Below are 22,339 nucleotides of genomic sequence, written 5' to 3'. Positions count from 1 at the left end.
TCAGCTTCATCTTGCCCTTGAGATAGGGCCATCAAGGCTTTTTCAGCCTGAATCTCTAAGTTAGGTTCCTCATAAAGCAACCCCAAAGCCAGAAAAAACGCATCCACATTGAGCAACGCAGGATCCCCGGGTGCCAATGCAAATGCCCAGTCTTGAGGGTCACCCCGCAGCAAGGAAATTACTATCCTAACCTGCTGTGCGGGATCTCCAGCGGAGCGAGATCTCAGGGAAAGAAATAATTTACAATTATTTTTGAAATTCAGGAAACGAGATCTATCCCCGGAGAAAAATTCTGGTATAGGAATTCTAGGTTCAGATATAGGAGCATGAATAACAAAATCCTGTAAATTTTGAACCTTCGTAGCAAGATTATTCAAACCTGTAGCCAAACTCTGAGGATCCATTTTAATCAGGTGAGATCAGAACCATTCAAGGATTAGAAGGAGAGAGAGAGACAAAGGCTGTAATTAGAGCAGAAATGCAACTAAGTCAACTATAGAGCAAGCTCAGAGGAAAAAAAAAAAAAAATCTGCAGACTTCTTTTTCTCTCCTTTCTTCTGCCAACGGTTTTAACACTGGGCCGGCCATACTGTCATGGTTCCCAATGGCAAGGGAACGTCAGAGAACATAAATAACAGAACAGCTCTTGGGTGATGGAATCTCGAGCTGACCGTGAGCTAAACCTACCACACAACTAACAGTGGCCGGGTGGCGTACCTACGTTTTATCCCTAGACGCCTAGCGCCAGCCGGAGGACTAACTAACCCTAATAGAGGAAAAGACAGACCTGGCTTACCTCTAGGGAAATTCCCCCAAAAAGGAGACAGAAGCCCCCCACATATATTGACGGTGAGTTCAGAGGAAAAGACATACGCAGTATGAAGGTAGGTTCAGCAAAGCGAGGTCCGCTTACTAGATAGCAAGAAGATACAATAGGGAACTTCACGGTCAGCTGAAAACCCTATCAAAATACCATCCCGAAATTACTTTAAGACTCATGTGTCAACTCATGACACCGGAGTGGCAATTTCGGCCCACAAGAGCTTCCAGCTACAGAAAAATAACATAACTGTGAACTGGAACAAAAATGCAAAACAAACTTAGGACTAAGAGTCCAACTTAGCTGATAGTAGTCTAGAAGCAGGAACATGCAACAGAAAGGCTCTGGTTACATTGATGGCCGGCACTAGAATAACTGAGCAGCAAGGCTAAATAGGATACACCCATATCCTGATGGAAACAGGTGAACAGAGAAAGTGAAGCACACAAGTCCAGTACCACCAGTGACCACCGGGGGAGCCCAAAAACCAAACTCACAACACTCTCCCTTCAGTCTGCCACCGCAGCCTCTGCCCAAGCTCAGTCTCATAACCCTGATCCCTCTCCGCATCCTCCACCCTGTCTTGGTAAACTACCCCGGTATAATGGTGACCCCAAGCTGTGTCGGGGTTTTTTGAATCAATGCCACCTACATTTTGAATTATTGCAGCACCAATAGCCCACCGATCGGGCAAAAGTGGCATTTGTAGTTTCACATTTGGAGGGCGAGGCCCTGGCCTTGGTAAATCCTTTGTGGGAACGTGATGATCCCATAACCTCTCAATTGTCTACCTTTTTAGAGAACTTTTGCAAAGTGTTCAACGAGCTTGGTCATGTAGCCTCAGCCAGTGAGGCTCTCTTTATTCTCAAGCAAGGCTGCCTTACGGTTGGGCAATATGCTATTCGTTTTCGTACTCTGTCCTCAGAGCTGGGGTAGAAAAAGGAGACACTGGTCGGAGCATTCTGGCGTGGGTTGTCAGGTCGAATTAAGGATGAATTGGCGGGTCAGGATACTCCAACCTCCCTAGAGGATTTGATCTCCCTGGCCACATGTATTGGCCTACGCTTCCAGGAGCGCTCCTGGAAGTCTGCCCAGGAGAGGAGGTACCATTGTCGGGTTTCCTCCATTAACAGATCTCTCAGCCCGTGATCTGTGGCATCCTCTTCTGTTCCCACACCTGAGCATATGAAGGTGGATCAGGTCAAGATGGCTGATCAGGGTCAGAAAGAGAGGGTTGCACAAAGGCTTTGTTTTTATTGTGGTAGTGCCTTGCATTTACTCCATTCCTGCCCCGTTTGGCCGAGAAACTCCTCCACCTAGGTCAGGTAGGAGAGGCCTCCCTGGGTGTGTGTGACTCCTTTCTAGCTTTAACTATCTCTGTCCAGATAACTTCTGTGAATGGGCGCTACTCGGTGTTGGCGTATTTGGATTCGGGAGCGGCAGGCAACTTCATTAGTCTGGAAGAGGTCAAGAAGCACCAGATTCTGGTCAGGATTCTGAAGGAGCCACATCTGATTTCCTCTGTGGATGAAAGGCCTTTACAAGAGACAGTCATGAAGGTTACGGAAGAGGTGGAGTTACAGGTGGGGGCTCTGCATCGTGAGAGAATCGCTTACCACGTCTTGCCCAATTTGTCCCATGCAATTCTTCTCAGGCTACCTTGGCTGAGGGTGCATGAACCTATCCTGGACTGGCGCTCGGGGAACGTTCTTCGTCGAGGCCAGCACTGCCATGATCAATGCCTGTTATCAGTTCGCCCTGCCAAAATTTCTCGTCCCATCTCCGCTCTGGCCAGATTACCAGTTGCTTATTGCTCCTTCGCGAATGTCTTTTGCAAGAGGGAGGCAGAGAGTCTTCCTCCGCATTGACCATATGATTGCCCGAATGAACTCATTCCTGGCTCTACGCCTCCCAGGGGTAGAATCTATCCGCTCTCTCCAGTTGAGTCGCAAGCAATGTTGGAATATATTAAGGAGAATCTGGCCAAAGGCTTTATCCAAAAGTCTCCTTCTCCCGCTGGCGCTGGATTCTTCTTTGTCAAGAAGAAAGACAGCCACTTCATCCTTGCATTGAGTACAGAGGGCTCAATGAAATTACCATCAAGAACAAGTACCCACTGCCGCTCATCCCTGAGCTCTTTCATCGCCTACGAGGAGCAAGAATTTTTACTAAGCTTGACCTCCGTGGGGCCTACAATATGGTCCGCATCCGTGCTGGAGATAAGTGGAAGACCGCATTCAACACACTACGCACTACGAATATTTGGTCATACCCTTCGGTCTCTGCAATGCTCCTGCAGTGTTTCAGAAGTTTATAAATGACGCCTTCCGGGATCTCTTACATTCCTGCATTGTGGTGTACCTCGATGACATTCTCATTTTTTCTCCGGATCTGCCTACCCATATACGGAATGTTCGTCAAGTGTTACTTCTTTTGAGAGAGAACCGTCTCTACGCCAAGTACAAAAAGTGTATCTTCGAACAGACATCCCTGCCATTTTTGGGGTACATCATTTCTGATTCCGGTTTAAAGATGGATCTCGAGAAGGTGTCTGTCATCCTCAACTGGCTGCGAGCCCTCAGGGCGAAGGCCATCCAAAGATTCCTTGGTTTCGCAAACTATTACAGGCAGTTTGTGCCCCACTTCTCCTCGTTGACCATGCACCTCTCGTCACTTATCCACAAGGGAGCTGATCCCAGTTTTTGGTCTTCGGAGGCCAAGGATGTCTTTTTGACTCTGAAGCAAGCCTTTGCACAAGCGCCAGTACTTCATCGCCCAAACACTAATAGACCATCATTCTTGAGGGGCCGGCGCTGTGCTCTCCCAGAGGTCATCGTCCGGTCGTTTGATCACTTGCGGATTCTTCTTCAAGGCATTTTCTTCTTCGGAACGCAACTATTCCATCGGTGACAGAGAACTACTGGCCATCAAGTTAACGTTGGAGGAGTGGTGGTATCTTCTGGAAGGTGCAGTACACCCCTTCATAATTTTCACCAACCACAAGAATCTGGCTTATATTCAGTTGGCCCAAAGACTCAACCCTATGCAAGCTCGGTGGCCCGACCTAGCGAAAAGAACGTTAAGGCTGATGCGCTGTCAAGGTCTTTCCAGTTGGCTGATTTTCAAGAGGAATCATCCCACATAATTGATCCCTACAAAATCATCTCGGTGGCTCCCCTGAGGTTTGCTACCTTACCGTCGAGTAAGACATTCGTCTCTGAGAAAGACAGGGAGAGGATGCTGCACTGGGGACACTCTTCAAAAATTGCCGGTCATGCTGGAACTAAGAAGACATACTTCTTTATCTCTTGCCACTACTGGTGGCCATCCCTGCCCCAGGATGTCAAAGAATTTTCCGGTCCTGCCTGCACCCGGAAAAAGATTCTGAGACAACTACCCTCTGGGACCCTGCATCCTCTTCCTTCCTCGGTCTCCTGGCAGCATATTGCCATGGTCTTTGTCACCAATCTTCCTTGGGTTGCACAACTATCCTGGTGGTTGTGGATCGGTTTTCTAAGATGGCCCACTTTGTCCTCTGCCTGGTTTGCCCTCAGCTCCTGAGTTGGCAAGAATTTTTATTCATCACATCTTCAAATTCCATGGTTGCCCGCAACACATCATGTCAGATAGGGGAGTCCAATTCACCTCCCAATTTTGGAGTGCTCTCTGCAAACTTTTGAACGTGACTTTAGATTTCTCTTCAGCCTATCATCCCCAGTCCAACGGTCAAGTGGAGCAGATTAACCAGGTCTTGACCTCGTATCTCCGACATTTTTCTAATGCCCACCAGGATGATTGGGTTGACCTCCTCCCTTGGGCTCAGTTTGCCTATAACAATCACTCTGGTTACTATTCTACCAAGTCCCCGTTCTTCATCGTCTCTGGTCAACATCCCAACCAGCCTCTTCCAGTTTCCCCTGGTTTGGGTTATGCCAGCTGCTGACTCCCTGTCCTTGTAATTCTCTAAGATTTGGAGGAGACCAAGGATGCACTTGAGAGGTCTTGCATTATGATGAAAAAGCATGCTGACAAAAGGCGTTTGGATGCTCCTCCTTATCCACCCGGCGATAAGGTCTGGCTTTTGTCCAAGTATATTCGTTTTAAGATTCCCTCCTATAAATTGGGTCCTCACTTCATTGGTCCCTTTGAGAGCCTGGCTCGAGTCAATGACGTAGCCTACAGGTTGAGGTTGCCTGCCTCGCTCCGTATCCCCAACTCCTTCCATGTGTCTCTCCTTAAACCTGTGGTCCTTAACCACCATCATTCTTCTGTTGGTTCTTCTCCACCACCTGTTAGCACTGATAATGTTTTTGAAGTAATAGATATACTAGCAAGGAGAAAGGCTAGGGGGAGAACCTTCTTCTTGATTGATTGGAAGGGGTATGGGCCTGAGGAGAGGTCATGGGAACCACAGGAGAACATCAACGCTCCTCGTGTCTTTAGATTTCTTTCCAGCCTTAGGAAAGGGGGATGTAAGGGAGGGGGTACTATTATGCTGCATGCAGATACTCCCCTTGCTTTCCGCATCCCTTGCCGTGTCCCACCTCCTCTTCCAGGTCCTCAGCCGCACTGGGGATCCCGTTCCCCGTGCATGTGCGCTAGGCCACTTAGGTCGCGGTCTTGCACACTCCCGACTTCTTTATAATGCTGGGTTGTACTGAACCGGAAGCGCTGTCCTGCCTGGACATCAGCCTCCGGGTATATCAGGTCGCTTCCTGCTAGAGGAAGCACCTGATTGTTATTGTGCCTCTCTGTGCTTCCTCCTGGTCCACTTAGATTTCTGTACGTCAGGTCCCTGTATGCTTCCAGTGTGTGCATGTTCTTCTCTGTCCCTCTATGCTTCCAGTGTGCATGCTCTGCTCAGTCACTGTATGCTTCCAGTGTGTGCTCTGCTCTGTCCCTGCACGCTTCCAGTGCGTGCGTGCTCTGCTCAGTCCCTGTACGTTTCCAGTGTGTGCGTGCTCTACTCAGTCCCTGTACTGTATGCTTCTAGTGCATGCTCTGCTTTGTCCCTGCACGCTTCCAGTGGGTGCGTGCTCTGCTCAGTCCCTGTAAGCTTTCAGTGCGCGCTTTTGCTCTGTCCCTGCACGCTTCCAGTGTGTGATCTGCTCTGCTCCATCCCTATACTCCTCCAATGCAAACTCTGGTACCCTCAGCGTGAACCCTGCGTGAACCCTGCCGTGTCCTGAGTTGCGGGTTTTCTCTGTGGCTGTTCCGCCCGTCTGGTCCTCAGTGAGTACCCTGATTCTCCTCGTTGTCCTCGAGCCGCCCCTCTGGCACAAGCTGTCACGGTGTATCTCCCTCCTAGGCTTGACCCTAACGGTCCCTGTATAGGGGTCAGTTCCACCTGGTCAGCTCGCCTGGGAACGGTCATCACAGCGATCCACTGGGTCCACTCCAGGAATCATAACAGTAACTGGAAAACTTGGATATTTTATTTCATAAACTGGACCACGCTGGTCATTGCTTGAGTTTGTATTTTGCTGCTCAGCTCCTTGAAACAAAGGTTAGGTTGAAATAGCATGAAAATCTCATGGACTGGTGTGGTTCTGCTTTTGGAATAAAACAGCCATGTTTTTCTAATTCTGAATAATCCTTTTTTATATGTACCATACTGATAGCCATTCTCCATTTATTTTTTTTAGTAATCTGGTTAGTAAAACCTTTTTTGGAAGCTGTAAGAGGGCTGATACAGGAAATATGTATATCTTGGTACCGTGTTAGCCAGTGGATAGAAAAATATTTAGAATTGAGAGTCCTCAGTAGTTGATACCTTTTAATGGCTAACTGAAAAGATGGTAACAAATTGCAAGCTTTCGAGACTACACAGGTCTCTTCATCAGGCATAGACTAAAAGAAATTCTGGAGAATCACATATTTATGCGCAACACATCACAGAAAAAAAAACAGAAAAAAACATGGATAAGACAGGTGACATGAAGCAGAATTACCTTGAGTGATAAACAGTTATGTCCATAATTATTGGACCAGTTCTTAGATAAGGAGTGTTTTATTGTCCTCTGATTGGGGTCTGTTTCTGTTGTAATGACCCCACATGGTCTGAGGGGCAAATCCCTTAGTTCCTTAGTTGATGTAAAAAGACATAAATGCATGCGACACATTCATTCCTCCACTAAGAGTGTCAAAGGTCATCATCAGTTTCTCTTATTGTATGGCGATGAGAGTTCATCCTTGTTCTCAGTTTCTGCCCTGTCTCCCCTACATACAGACCCCCAGTTGGACATTTAGTACAAATGATTAAGTACACCACATTAGAAGTGACGCAGCTGAAAGTATCTGGTATCTTATAGTCCTAATGTGAATTGGGGATCTTTATCTTGTCCGTGGTCATTATAAATGGACAGGTTTTACATTTTTTCTGATTGCAAGGAAAGGTACCTGCAGCTGTTGGAGAGGACAGGGAGCTCTTGACAATGATGCTTCTTAGATTTGGGGGCTGCCTAAAACACAGTAGTGGGGGGGCTGTAAAAATGGATTGTAAGCGGGTGTCTTTTTGTAGTAAGGGTTGTAATTTCCGTGCAGCTCCCCTTAGCACCTCCAGATTTGGATTGTAGGTAACTACTAGAGGCACCCAGTTGTTTTCTTCTTTAGCTTTGTAATGTAGCAGGTGATTCCTTGATATTCTGGTGGCTCTTCTAATCTGGTTTTCAATTGTTCTTCGATGGTAGCCGTGATTCAAAAAGGTCTTTCTAAGGCGTCCAAGGTGTTCATCTCTATCCATGTGGTTGGAACATATATGATTGTATCTGATGGCTTGGCTATAGACAATAGAGTTTTTCATGTGCTTTGGATGGAAACTGTCCCATTTAAGGTACGTTGGACAGTCGATTGGCTTCTGATACAGTAATGTTTGCATCCCTGTAAGAGGGCTGTTAATGTTAGTCAGGGGGGTTTATTTATTAGAGTGGCTACAAAGCTCATCTCAGCTTCAGAAGAATCAGGGAGGTCTCTCAAAATGGCTCCATTTATTATACCTTGTTGTAACCCATTTATAAAATCATAATAAAAAGAATTTAAACCTGTCACCCCCCAAGGCGTTTGAAACTAAAAAAGCCACCTTGTGCAGCAGTAATGCTGCATTCGGACAAGGTGGCTCTTTTAGTTCTTGTTCCTGCCACTGCTGAAAGAATAGTTTTTTAAATTTGTCCCTCATACCGTGAAATCGCCACGGGGGCAGGTCTTTCCCCCCTAATCCAGACGCCTCCCAGCCATCACTCATGGCCTCTGCGCGCCGGGCGCCGCCTCCTCTTCCTTCAGTAGCGTCCACGGCGCCTGCGCAGTTGTTTTTTTTTTCGGGCATGCGCAGTTGCGCTGCCCTTCGAACTTATAGCGTAGAGGCTATGAGTGACGGCTGGGAGGCGTCTGGATTAGGGGGGAAAGACCTACCCCCCTGGTGATTTCACGGTATGAGGGACAAATTTAAAAAACGATTTTTTCAGCAGTGCCAGGGACCCGAACTAAAAGAGCCACCTTGTCAGAATGCAGCATTACTGCTGCACAAGGTGGCTCTTTTAGTTACAAACGCCTGGGGGGTGTGACAGGTTCCCTTTAAAAAGAAAAAAGGCTCCATTTATATATGCATTGGTTATTTCTTTGGTTCTGCTCCAAGACTTTTATTAAGTTTCAAACTTAATAAAAGTCATATTTTAGAAAGGTGTATTTGTTAGTTAGCAGTTCTGCTCCATCACAGAAACAGAAGTGTCAGATCTCTGACCTAATAGATACCAGTGGCCCCCCATTATATCTCGTTGAATATATAGAGGTCAAATAGATTTCTGCATGTATTCTAAATAACGTACAGAAAATTGGAGAATGGCCTTCTCCCAAGATGTAAAGAAAGGAATGGCACTTTAGAGCTTCCATGTGTGTCATGTAGTAGCATTTAATTAAACATTTTGTGCGACTTATTCTTGATTTCTCAAATATGTATTTTTTGTTAAAAATGTTAGCGTTATGCATTTAAGCTGTTTTCACAAATTTGCTAGAAGCTGTTCTATATCTTAACGCCATATGGCTTTTCCTAACTGTGACAATTAATATACTTACAGTAGATGCACATATAAAAAGCAAGGGCTCTTTTCTGTAAATTTGCGTTTTTAGCATACAGCAGTATAAACTATTTTCTACTACTAAATCTGTTATGTCTTTGGCTCCAGATGGTCTGATCCCTGCAGTCATTGCTGGGAAATATGGTCCTGGACAGCAGGTTCCCTCATCTGAATGTACAGAAGATTCCAGCGTCCCGAGTGCCATAATAAAAGCTGCAGAAAAATGTCATATTTTTCCCAGTAACACATTTGTATCCAAAGTTTCCCATCTGGTTCAGCTGGCACCAAAATACCAAACAGTAAGTACAGATGTAGCTCATAATGACTAATTTGAATGCATCATCAAAGTTATTGGAGTGATTGTGCTTGCTGCAGGCTACATATCCATGAAGTCCAGATGCCTGGCGTACCATGGACACTTTCAGCAGACATGTGGCAGCCATCACTGAGCTATAGAAGCTTTATAAACAGTGGCATGCTGAAACGATAGCAGCAAAAGCTCCACAGTTACATCTTCAAATGGATAACTTAAATATAGCACCTACGATCATGCGTTTTATGCCAATACACGTTGTACTTTCTCGAGCCAAGCCATTGAATTCATTAGCTTTTCAGTTACATTGTCAGTTTATTATCACACCGTGGATGCATTTCTACCCATTGCAGAGAAGTATTAATGGCATCACTTAGATTACACTGTATTATAGATGCCTGTGATGAACCCCAGGTGAAAAATAGAAATTACGGCTCATGATTCTGTTTTTTATTTTTGGCCAGATGGTAGTGACTGGGCCCGCTGGCTGTGGGAAGACTACATGTATCAAAATGTTCATGGAAACAGTCTCCATGCAAGGAAAAATTATTAAGACGGATACAGTTTACACCAAAGCTCTTCAGTCTGGCCACTTATTGGGGTTCTTAAATAAAAGTACTGGGTAAGTATCTACAACTGACTGGGGTATATAAAACATCAGGTTATTGCACACTTGTATATAGACTGGAGCAAACCTTAAATCATTGATGCAAATGACATTTATGTATTTTATATCCAAAGATTAACTTATTTCTGCTTAGATACTTATTAAAATGGCAATATTTCCCTTTTGTTACATATTAAGGAATCTTCGTATCTGAATATTTATCTTATGGCAGGTTTGAATGCATAGTGACTAGTGTTGAGCGATACCGTCCGATACTTGAAAGTATCGGTATCGGAAAGTATCGGCCGATACCGGCAAAGTATCGGATCTAATCCGATACCGATACCCGATACCAATACAAGTCAATGGGACTCAAGTATCGGACGGTATCACTGATGGTTCCCAGGGTCTGAAGGAGAGGAAACTCTCCTTCAGGCCCTGGGATCCATATTAATGTGTAAAATAAAGAATTAAAATAAAAAATATTGCTATACTCACCTCTCCGACGCAGCCTGGACCTCACCGAGGGAACCGGCAGCGTTCTTTGCTTAAAATGCGCGCGTTTCCTGCCTCCCGTGACGTCACGGCTTGTGATTGGTCGCGTGCCGCCCATGTGGCCGCGACGCGACCAATCACAGCAAGCCGTGACGTAATTTTCAGGTCCTGAATGCCTAATTCTAGGCATTCAGGATTTTAAAATTACGCTACAGCCTTGTGATTGGTCGTGTCGCGGTCACATGGGTGACGCGACCAATCACAAGCCGTGACGTCACGGGAGGCAGGAAACGCGCGCATTTTAAAATTACGTCACGGCTTGTGATTGGTTGCGTGCCGCCCATGTGACCGCGACGCGACCAATCACAGCAAGCCGTGACGTAATTTCAGGTCCTGAATGCCTAATTCTGCATTCAGGACCTGAAAATTACGTCACGGCTTGCTGTGATTGGTCACGTCGCGGTCACATGGGTGGCACGCAACCAATCACAAGTCGTGACGTAATTTTAAAATGCGCGCGTTTCCTGCCTCCCGTGACGTCACGGCTTGTGATTGGTCGCGTCGCCCATGTGACCGCGACGCGACCAATCACAAGGCTGTAGCGTAATTTTAAAATCCTGAATGCCTAGAATTAGGCATTCAGGACCTGAAAATTACGTCACGGCTTGCTGTGATTGGTCGCGTCGCGGCCACATGGGCGGCACGCGACCAATCACAAGCCGTGACGACACGGGAGGCAGGAAACGCGCGCATTTTAAGCAAAGAACGCTGCCGGTTCCCTCGGTGAGGTCCAGGCTGCGTCGGAGAGGTGAGTATAGCAATATTTTTTATTTTAATTCTTTATTTTACACATTAATGTTGTTTCGATACCGATACCCGATACCACAAAAGTACCGGATCTCGGTATCGGAATTCCGATACCCGCAAGTATCGGCCGATACCCGATACTTGCGGTATCGGAATGCTCAACACTAATAGTGACTTTTATATTTACTCAAACAGAGATGCTTTCACTAGGATGCCCACCTAAAACACTGCACCATTCTAACAATCCTGGAGGAGTTGTTTGTGTCATGTCGGACGCTGTTCAGACCAGGTCGTCCGACAGACAGCGGTAATTCCGCTGTTGACCACTATTTGCTCATTGGCGTCTGCTAGATTTTGTCTAGCTGTTCCGGGGTTAATTTACCTGATCCTCGGATTGGAAGCTGGGCCATTTCCATGGCCTTTAACCCCTTCATGACCCAGCCTATTTTGGCCTTAATGACCTTGCCGTTTTTTGCAATTCTGACCAGTGTCCCTTTATGAGGTAATAACTCAGGAACACTTCAACGGATCCTAGCGATTCTGAGATTGTTTTTTCGTGACATATTGGGCTTCATGTTAGTGGTAAATTTAGGTCGATATTTTCTGAGTTTATTTGTGAAAAAAACGGAAATTTGGCGAAAATTTTGAAAATTTCGCAATTTTCACATTTTGAATTTTTATTCTGTTAAACCAGAGAGTTATGTGACACAAAATAGTTAATAAATAACGTTTCCCACATGTCTACTTTACATCAGCACAATTTTGGAAACAAATTTTTTTTTGCTAGGAAGTTATAAGGGTTAAAATTTGACCAGTGATTTCTCATTTTTACAACAAAATTTACAAAACCATTTTTTTAGGGACCACCTCACATTTGAAGTCATTTTGAGGGTTCTATATGGCTGAAAATACCCAAAAGTGACACCATTCTAAAAACTGCACCCCTCAAGGTGCTCAAAACCACATTCCAGAAGTTTATTAACCCTTCAGGTGTTTCACAGCAGCAGAAGCAACATGGAAGTAAAAAATGAACATTTAACTTTTTAGTCACAAAAATGATCTTTTAGCAACAATTTCTTTTATTTTCCCAAGGGTAAAAGGAGAAACTGGACCACGGATGTTGTTGTCCAATTTGTCCTGAGTATGCTGATACCTCATATGTGGGGGTAAACCACTGTTTGGGCGCACGGCAGGGCTCGGAAGGGAAGGAGCGCCATTTGACTTTTTGAATGAAAAATTGGCTCCAATCTTTAGCGGACACCATGTCGCGTTTGGAGAGCCCCCGTGTACCTAAACATTGGAGCTCCCCCACAAGTGACCCCATTTTGGAAACTAGACCCCCCAAGGAACTTATCTAGAAGCATAGTGAGCACTTTAAACCCCCAGGTGCTTCACAAATTGATCCGTAAAAATAAAAAAGTACTTTTTTTCACAAAAAAAATATTTTAGCCTCAATTCTTTCATTTTCACATGGGCAACAGGATAAAATGGATACTAAAATTTGTTGGGCAATTTCTCCTGAGTACGCCGATGCCTCATATGTTGGGGTAAACCACTGTTTGGGTGCACGGCAAGGCTCGGAAGGGAAGGAGCGCCATTTGACTTTTTGAATGGAAAATTAGCTCCAATCGTTAGCGGACACCATGTCGAGTTTGGAGAGCCCCTGTGTGCCTAAACATTGGAGCTCCCCCACAAGTGACCCCATTTTGGAAACTAGACCTCCCAAGGAACTAATCTAGATGTGTGGTGAGCACTTTGAACCCCCAAGTGCTTCACAGAAGTTTATACCGCAGAGCCGTGAAAATAAAAAATAATTTTTCTTTCCTCAAAAATGATTTTTAGCCCAGAATTTTTTATTTTCCCAAGGGTAACAGGAGAAATTGGACCCCAAATGTTGTTGTCCAGTTTGTCCTGAGTACGATGATACCCCATATGTGGGGGTAAACCACTGTTTGGGCGCACGGCAGGGCTCGGAAGGGAAGGCACACCATTTGGCTTTTTGAATGGAAGATTAGCTCCAATCATTAGCGGACACCATGTCGCGTTTGGAGAGCCCCTGTGTGCCTAAACATTGGAGCTCACCAACAAGTGACCCAATTTTGGAAACTAGACCTCCCAAGGAACTAATCTGGATGTATGGTGAGCACTTTGAACCCCCAAGTGCTTCACAGAAGTTTACAACGCAGAGCCGTGAAAAAAAAAATCATTTTTCATTCGTCTAAAATTATGTTTTAGCAAGCAATGTTTTATTTTTGCAAGGGTAACAGGAGAAATTGGACCCCAATAATTGTTGCCCAGTTTGTCCTGAGTATGCTGGTACCCCATATGTGGGGGTAAACCACTGTTTGGGCACACGTCGGGGCTCAGAAGGGAGGGAGCACCATTTGACTTTTTGAACGCAAGATTGGCTGGAATCAATGGTGGCGCCACGTTGCGTTTGGAGACCCCTGATGTGCCTAAACAGTGGAAACCCCTCAATTCTAACTTCAACACTAACCCCAACACACCCCTAACCCTAATCCCAACCCTAACCCCAACAAACCCCTAACCCTAATCCCAACTCTAGCCATAACCCTAATCACAACCCAACCCCAACACACCCCTAACCACAACTCTAACCCCAACCCTAACCCTAATCCCAACCCTAACCCCAACCCTAACCACAACTTTAACCCCAACACACCCCTAACCCTAACCATAACCCTAACCACAAGCCTATTTTTAATCCTATTTCCAACCCTAGCCCTAATTCCAACCCTAACTCTAATTCCAACCCTAACCCTAAGGCTATGTGCCCACGTTGCGGATTCGTGTGAGATTTTTCCGCACCATTTTTGAAAAATCCGCAGGTAAAAGGCACTGCGTTTTACCTGCGGATTTACCGCGGATTTCCAATGTTTTTTATGCGGATTTCACCTGCAGATTCCTATTGAGGAACAGCTGTAAAACGCTGCGAAATCCGCACAAAGAATTGACATGCTGCGGAAAATACAGCGCAACATTTCCGCGCGGTATTTTCCGCACCATGGGCACAGCGGATTTGGTTTTCCATAGGTTTACATGGTACTGTAAGCCTGGTGGAACACTGCTATGAATCAGCAGCGGCCAATCCGCTGCGGATCCGCAGCCAAATCCGCACCGTGTGCACATAGCCTAATTCTAACGCTAACTCTAGTTCTAACCCTAACCCTAACCCTATGCCCTACCACTACCCCTAACCCTAACCCTACCCCTAACCCTACCCCTAACCCTAACCCTAGTTCTAACCCTAGTGGAAAAAAAAAATATTTTCTTTATTTTATTATTGTCCCTACCTATGGGGGTGATAAAGGGGCGGGGGGTCATTTACTATTTTTTTATTTTGATCACTGTGATAAGTTTACCACAGTGATCAAAATGTACATGGAACGCATCTGCCGGCCGGCAGATTCGGCGGGCGCACTGCGCATGCGCCCGCCATTTTGGAAGATGGCGGCGCCCAGGGAGAAGACGGACCGACTTCGGGAGGCTCGGTAAGTATGAGGGGGTGGTGGGGGGGTGGATCGGAGCACAGGGGGGGATCGGAGGACAGGGGGAGCGGACAGGAGCACGGGGGAGCGGACATGGGGACGGAGGGGGGTACCGGACAGAACGGAGGACTGGGGAGGAGATCGGGGGCGGTGGGGGGGGCAGAACATGATTTCCAGCCATGGCAGATGCTATTGCAGCATCGGCCATGGCTGGATTGCAATATTTCACCATTTTCATAGGTGAAATATTGCAAATTGCTCTGTTGCACTTTCAACAGCCAATCAGAGTGATCGTAGCCACGTGGGGGCAAAGCCACCCCCCCGGGCTGAAGTACAACTCCCCCTCTCCCTGCAGATCGGGTGAAATAGCAGTTAACCCTTTCACCCGATCTGCAGGGACGCGATCATTCCATGATGCCACATAGGCGTCATGGGTCGGATTGGCACCGACTTTCATGAAGCCTACGTGGCGTCAAAGGTTGGGAAGGGGTTAAATAGTTCTCCTGATCATTGGGCGTCGCCGATTATAGCTTCTGTCTTGCGTTGTTATCTCGGTCTGGAGTGGAGAGCTGGTGGTTGGAGATTCGTTGCTGGTGGTGTATATTCCTTCGTCTTATTTACTCCTTCCTATATTTGTGTTTATTTTGCCCTGCACATTTATAGTGTATTCCTGAGTGTCTGCGGCGTGGTTTATATTTTCCTTTATCCTTGTCTGTGCTAACTGTGGGTATTTAAGTATTACCTCTTCACTGGGTGGTGGGTTGAGGTTTCAGCCTAGGGCTGAGCTCAGGAGTTAGGGTGAGGTTCGAAGCCTGAACATGCACACCATCAGTGTAAACTTCAGGTAGAGGGTCAGTCAGGATTTCCCTAGTCTTAGGGAAATTGCAGGAGCCCAGGTTATTAGTTCTCGCTCACCAAGTCTCTCCCTGACATTATAATCGGCCCAACAACAACAACAAGAAAAAAAAAAGAGGGGTTTCTTTTTTTTTGTTTTGTCATGGATCCCATGACTTCCATAACCCGCCAGTTGGAGGCGCTGTCCCTACAGGTCACTGAGTTGAGGGGGGCAGTGCAGCAACAGGGACTAGCAGTGTCCAATGTGCAAGCTGGAGCGACAGGAAGAGTTACTGAGCCTAAATTTCCGTTGCCTGAAAAATTTGCTGGGGAACGCAGTAAATTTGTTTCTTTTCGTGAAGCTTGTAAACTATATTTCCGTATGCGCCCGATATCTTCGGGTAATGAGGCTCAGCGTGTGGGCCTGGTGTTGTCATTGTTAAGTGGGGATCCCCAAGCGTGGGCGTTTTCTTTGCCATCTGATTCTGCGGCATTTGTCTCTGTGGAGAGTTTTTTTTCTTCTCTTGGGAAAATCTACGATGAACCTGACAGAATGGCTCTGGCAGAATCTAAGATACGCTCTATTCGCCAGGGGGAGCGAGTAGCAGAGGATTACTGTTCTGAATTCCGCTGCTGGGCGAAAAATACCCAATGGAATGATCCAGCATTGCGGAGTCAGTTTATACATGGGATTTCTGGAAGGGTTAAAAAAGCCCTTCTGATGTACGAGACTCCTATTTCTCTGGATTCCGCTATGAGTCTGGTTGTCTGCAATGATCGCCGTTTGTGTCAGGGGGAGCATGAGACACCGCCTATGGGAGAGGGTTTAGGTTCGCGTGAGGTTGCTGCAGGTGAGCCCACGGAGCCTATGCAAATCGCAGGGGTGTCACATGTCAAGCATCGAGCCCCTGAGCTCAGGAAGCAGGGAGCCTGCTTTTACTGTGGTAAAACTGGTCATTTTATTAACATCTGTCCTCTGCTGCCTAAGAAAAACGCAATGGCGGAAAACTTCTGAGCTCAGAGGGTGTGGAGGAGACCAGTCTGAGCTTATGTATATCCTCCATGGTGGTTTCTCAGTGCATGCTCCCTGCTAAGGTTTTTGTTGCTGGCAGTGAGCTGCCAATTACTGTTTTTGTGGATAGTGGTTCAGCCACAAATCTCATTGATGAGGGGTTTGCGCGCACAGCAGGTTTTAGGATTGAAAAACTGTCTCATCCTATCCGCGTGATCACCATCAATGCTGCTCCTCTCTCTCAGGGGGAGATTACTGAATTTGTGGCTGAGGTGAAACTCCACATTGGAGTTCTACATTCTGAGCGGGTTACATGTAAGGTGCCCAGGAATCTTCCTGCTCAGGTGGTCTTGGGTTTTCCTTGGTTGTCTATGCACAACCCGGTAATTGACTGGAAAACTCAGGACATAATTCGGTGGAGCGAGTTCTGCCAGGAGAATTGCCTGGCCACATGTGTGGCTGCGGTGACTTCAAGCGTTCTGGAGTCACTTCAGGATTTTGTGGATGTGTTCTCTGAGAAGGGATGTTCAGAGTTGCCTCCACATCGTCCTTATGACTGTTCTATCAGGTTTAAACCAGGGGCCAAATTACCTAAAGCAAGGATGTTTAACATCTCTGGTCCGGAGAGACAAGCGTTAAAAGATTACATTGCGGAAAGCTTGAGCAAAGGGCACATCAGGCCGTCATCCTCGCCGGTGGCAGCAGAGTTCTTCTTTGTGAAGAAGAAAGATGGCGGATTACTCCCGTGTTTGGATTTCAGGGAGTTGAACCAGATTACGGTTCGTGATCCATACCCTATGCCTCTGATACCAGATTTGTTCAACCAGGTGGCAGGTGCTAAGTGGTTCACCAAGCTTGACCTCAGGGGGGCGTACCACCTCGTAAGAGTCCGTCAAGGTGATGAGTGGAAGATGGCTTTTAATACCCCTGAGGGTCATTTTGAAAATTTGGTGATGCCGTTTGGGTTGACTAACGCACCTGCAGTGTTCCAACATTTCATCAATGATGTGTTCTCGCATGTTTTGGGGAAATTCGTTATCGTGTACCTAGATGACATTCTCATATATTCTTGCGACCGTGAGGCTCATTTAGATCATGTCAGGCAGGTGTTACAGCTTCTCAGAGAGAATAAGCTGTATGCTAAACTTGAGAAATGTGTATTTTCTGTTCAAGAGTTGCCTTTCTTGGGTTATATTGTGTCTGCTTCTGGTTTTAAAATGGACGCCGCTAAGGTGCAGGCGGTGCTGCATTGGGAACGTCCTGATAACCTGAAAGCACTTCAGCGGTTCCTTGGGTTTTCTAACTACTATAGGAAATTTATCAAGGATTTTTTCATCATTGCTAAACCGCTAACTGACATGACTAAAAAGGGTACCAATTTCTCTGTTTGGCCTGAGGCTGCTGTGCGTGCATTTGAATTTCTTAAGAACAGTTTTGTTTCAGTCCCCATTCTTGTGCAGCCAGACGTATCTAAACCATTTGTTGTGGAAGTCGATGCGTCTGAGGTTGGTGTGGGGGTGGTACTATCTCAAGGCTCATCTTTGAGTGGTTTACGTCCGTGCGCCTATTTCTCCAAGAAACTGTCGTCCGCCGAACGTAACTACGATATCGGCAACAGGGAGTTGTTGGCAATTAAGTTGGCCTTTGAGGAATGGCGACACTTCTTGGAGGGGTCGGTCCATCAGGTAACTGTTATTACCGATCATAAGAATCTGCTGTATTTGGAGTCAGCCAAGCGTCTGTCCCCCAGGCAGGCTCGCTGGGCATTGTTTTTCACGCGGTTCAATTTTGTGGTCACTTACAGACCGGGGTCTAAAAACACTAAGGCGGATGCTCTGTCCAGGTGTTTTCCGGGGGGAGAACCTCGGGAGGATCCACTACCCATCCTCCAAAAGGGTGCTGTGGTTTCGGCTCTCACTACCGAGGTTGAGGCTGAGATTGCCGAGGCTCAGGAGGAGGTACCATCTGAGCTTCCTGTCAACAAATCTTTTGTTCCGCTTCATCTCCGCCTAAAGGTTTTGGCGGAGCATCATGATGCCGTCCTGGCTGGTCACCCAGGGGTTAGAGGTACCTTGGAGTTGGTGTCACGTCGGTTTTGGTGGCCCAAGATCCGACAGGACGTGGTCTCATACGTGTCAGCTTGTACCACGTGCGCTAGGGCTAAGACGCCCCGCTCCCGTCCTGTTGGCACACTACTTCCTCTTGAGGTACCTAGTAAGCCATGGACGAAAATCTCCATGGATTTCATCACTGATTTGCCCTCATCAGCTGGAAACACGGTCATCTTGGTGATTGTTGATCGTTTTTCTAAAATGTCGCACTTTGTGTCTTTGCCTGCGTTGCCTAACGCTAAGACTCTGGCTCAGGTATTTGTGCAGGAGGTGGTCAGACTTCATGGGGTTCCGTCTGACATCGTGTCTGATAGCGGGTCTCAGTTTGTGGCAAAATTTTGGAGAGCGTTTTGCTCACGGCTGGGAATCAAGTTATCTCATTCTTCGGCGTTTCATCCTCAGTCAAATGGTCAGACTGAGCGTATGAACCAAAATTTGGAACAGTACTTACGCTGCTTTGTCTCTGATAACCAGGAGGAGTGGTCTACCTTTCTTCCTTTGGCTGAGTTTGCCATCAATAATCACCGCCAGGAGTCATCTGGGGAGTCTCCGTTTTTTTGTACCTTGAGTCAGAGGGGCTCTTCCGGCGTTCCAGAGGAGGACCAGTTAGGAACACAATTGTCGTCAGTCTGGAGGAGAGTTAAACGGTGCCTGTTGAGTGTGGGTGCTAGGTACAAATGTGTGGCTGACAGTAGGCGTGTGCCAGGTCTGGATTTGAGTGTGGATGACTGGGTGTGGTTATCCACAAAAAATATAAGACTCAAAATACCGTCCCTTAAATTGGGTCCACGGTTTATTGGACCATTTAGGGTCACCGCCGTCATTAACCCAGTTGCGTACCGATTGGAGCTCCCTACGGTGTATAAGATACACAATGTGTTCCACAGGTCTCTTCTAAAGAAGGTGGTGGGTTCTGTGGACGTGGCGCCTATGCCACCTCCAGTCTTGGTGGATGGTAATTTGGAGTTTGAAGTCTCCAAGGTGGTTGACTCTCGTATAGTGCGTCGCACTTTACAGTACTTGGTTCACTGGCGTGGTTATGGGCCTGAGGAGAGGTCCTGGGTACCAGCCTCGGACGTTCATGCTGACCGGCTGGTCAGGTTGTTTCACCGCCGTCATCCGGACAAGCCAGGTCCTTTAAGCCGTGAGGGCCCTGGGGTCCCTCGTAGAAGGCGGGGTACTGTCATGTCGGACGCTGTTCAGACCAGGTCGTCCGACAGACAGCGGTAATTCCGCTTTTGACCACTATTTACTCATTGGCGTCTGCTAGATTTTGTCTAGCTGTTCCGGGGTTAATTTACCTGATCCTCGGATTGGAAGCTGGGCCATTTCCATGGCCTTTAAATAGTTCTCCTGATCATTGGGCGTCGCCGATTATAGCTTCTGTCTTGCGTTGTTATCTCGGTCTGGAGTGGAGAGCTGGTGGTTGGAGATTCGTTGCTGGTGGTGTATATTCCTTCGTCTTATTTACTCCTTCCTATATTTGTGTTTATTTTGCCCTGCACATTTATAGTGTATTCCTGAGTGTCTGTGGCGTGGTGTATATTTTCCTTTATCCTTGTCTGTGCTAACTGTGGGTATTTAAGTATTACCTCTTCACTGGGTGGTGGGTTGAGGTTTCAGCCTAGGGCTGAGCTCAGGAGTTAGGGTGAGGTTCGAGGCCTGAACATGCACACCATCAGTGTAAACTTCAGGTAGAGGGTCAGTCAGGATTTCCCTAATCTTAGGGAAATTGCAGGAGCCCGGGTTATTAGCTCTCGCTCACCAAGTCTCTCCCTGACAGTTTGGTGGCCTTAGGACTCACTCACTATTTATAATGCATCTCTTTCATGACATTAATTTTAAATATATTGTACCAAGTTTCAAAGTTGTCCAACCACTGGAACCTTCACCGATCCTGAGAGCTGCAGCCGCCAAATTTAGCTGAGCGCAGCGTTCTGCTAGTCTTTGGCACTCCAACTAAGAATGAATGGAGTGGAGGTATGCATGATTGACCACCACTCCATTCATATGAGGAGTTGTCAGAATTGGTAGGTGTTCCAGGAGTCAGACCCCCAACGATTGGGAAGTTATCCCCAGAGATTGTAAAGTTATACCTTAGCGTATGTATATTGGATAAATTGATAAAACCACTTTAAATAGCGGTTTCAGTTCAACTACAGTTCTTGTATCACATGTTGTTGCCCAAGTTATGGTTCAACTATGCAAGAGACTTGGAATAAAATGAAATAACAAATACGTTGGTGAGTGTTGGCTGCAATGTTGTATTTGAATGCAGCTGTTCATAGCGTTTTACTCACTACTGAGTAAGCAGTATATTTGATACTTTTAGAATGGGCTCACAGATAAGTTGTATCAGTTCTCAACTGATGTCATACCTGTTACAAGATATAAGAAAAGTAGTCAGCTTACCGGTCTACAAAGAAATCCTCAAACCTGCCAACGCCCAGCACAGATCGGGGTGAGTGCCCACGCCAAATGAAAACAAGAGGAGAAATGATCCAGCTGAAGGTGGAGGCAGCTCAAACTTTGTAAGACTCCATAGTTGAAATGCGTTGATTGTCCTCACTGGTGTGCCAGGTGTTTGCTGCAGATTTTTTGAAGAACGTTATACTTTTTTAGTTGTCCAATAAAGCTTTACAAAGTTTGAGCCTCCTCCGCCTTCAGCTGGATCATTTCTCCTCTTGTTTTCATGTTACAAGATATATCCACTTTTATCAGGCTTTTCAACCCCTGTCCGGGATCCAGGTAAAAAAGTGTTGCATCAAATTATGGCTAGGGATGTGCGAACCCGAACTGTAAAGTTCGGACCCGTACCGGACACATAGTTTCCATGGGAAACCCGTGTTACAATTCGGGTCCAGCTTGGGTCCAGGGCCTGTACACCGCACGAACACTGACAGAAAAAGCCGAAGACTGTCGAGTGCAGTGAATACCGCTGGAAGGTAATGATCAGCCCCGGAAGCAGATGCGGCCTGGAGACAGCGGAACGGGAGGACGCGTCACTGGACAGGTAAGTATAATATTTATAATGTTTATTATTAATTTTATTCTTTCTTTTACAGCCCCCCGCCCCATCCCATTTTTGTAAAATCCAAGTTCGGGGTTTGGACGCAAGTTTGCATCATCTCCGGCCCCGAACTCAAACTTTACAAAAAAACGTAGGCGAACCCACTGATCCCAATCATCGGGTGGTTCGCCCATCACTAGTTATGACCTCTAAGGGTATGTGCCCACTATCAGGAATAGTATTGTTTTTGACACCGCGCACTTGCACTGCGTTCCATTCGCTGCGTTGTACAGTACAAGCACAGTAGATGGGATTTATAGAAATCCCATGCCCATTGTTCTTCTATTTGACACTTTGTAAACAGACCCGCGGAGCCGGTTTATGAGCCCCAGCATGTCAATTTCTGTTCAGGAGACGCTAGTCTGTTGAGTGAGCACATGCAGATTTCCCTGCGTGATTAGAACGCTGCAAAGAAAATGCTGCGTCCAAACCGGTGCTACTTCCTTATCATGGGAACGTAGCATTAACCAGTTTCTGGATCTATTTAGTTCAACAACTGATGCACTGAACAGTTGGGAAAAATCCTATTGAAAACAATAGGATCAGTTCCAACTTGACTTCCATAAAACATTTTAGTAAAATGCTGAACTGAAAATACTTTGAAAAGGCTGGCTAAATGTGACCGGAGCCTAAGAGAACCACATGTTTATAATTGTATTAGGCTCTATATAGGTATATGAAATCTGAGAAAA

General features: G+C 46.4%; 1 protein-coding gene across 1 annotated transcript in view; it reads left to right on the top strand.

Moving 5' to 3' along the window:
- Positions 1 to 22,339, top strand: part of LOC143816267 (uncharacterized) — a 657,854-nt gene that overhangs the window by 40,284 nt on the left and 595,231 nt on the right. Inside the window, exons 5-6 of the mRNA XM_077296442.1 lie at positions 8,998 to 9,188; positions 9,667 to 9,824. Coding sequence (XP_077152557.1) covers positions 8,998 to 9,188; positions 9,667 to 9,824 — 349 coding nt within the window. The remainder of the gene's footprint in view (positions 1 to 8,997; positions 9,189 to 9,666; positions 9,825 to 22,339) is intronic.

This window comes from Ranitomeya variabilis, chromosome 3, assembly GCF_051348905.1.
Source record: "Ranitomeya variabilis isolate aRanVar5 chromosome 3, aRanVar5.hap1, whole genome shotgun sequence".
NCBI classification, from domain to species: Eukaryota; Metazoa; Chordata; class Amphibia; order Anura; family Dendrobatidae; genus Ranitomeya; species Ranitomeya variabilis.
Note: the sequence above shows the minus strand (reverse complement) of the source record. Positions and strands in the feature narration are given on the sequence as shown.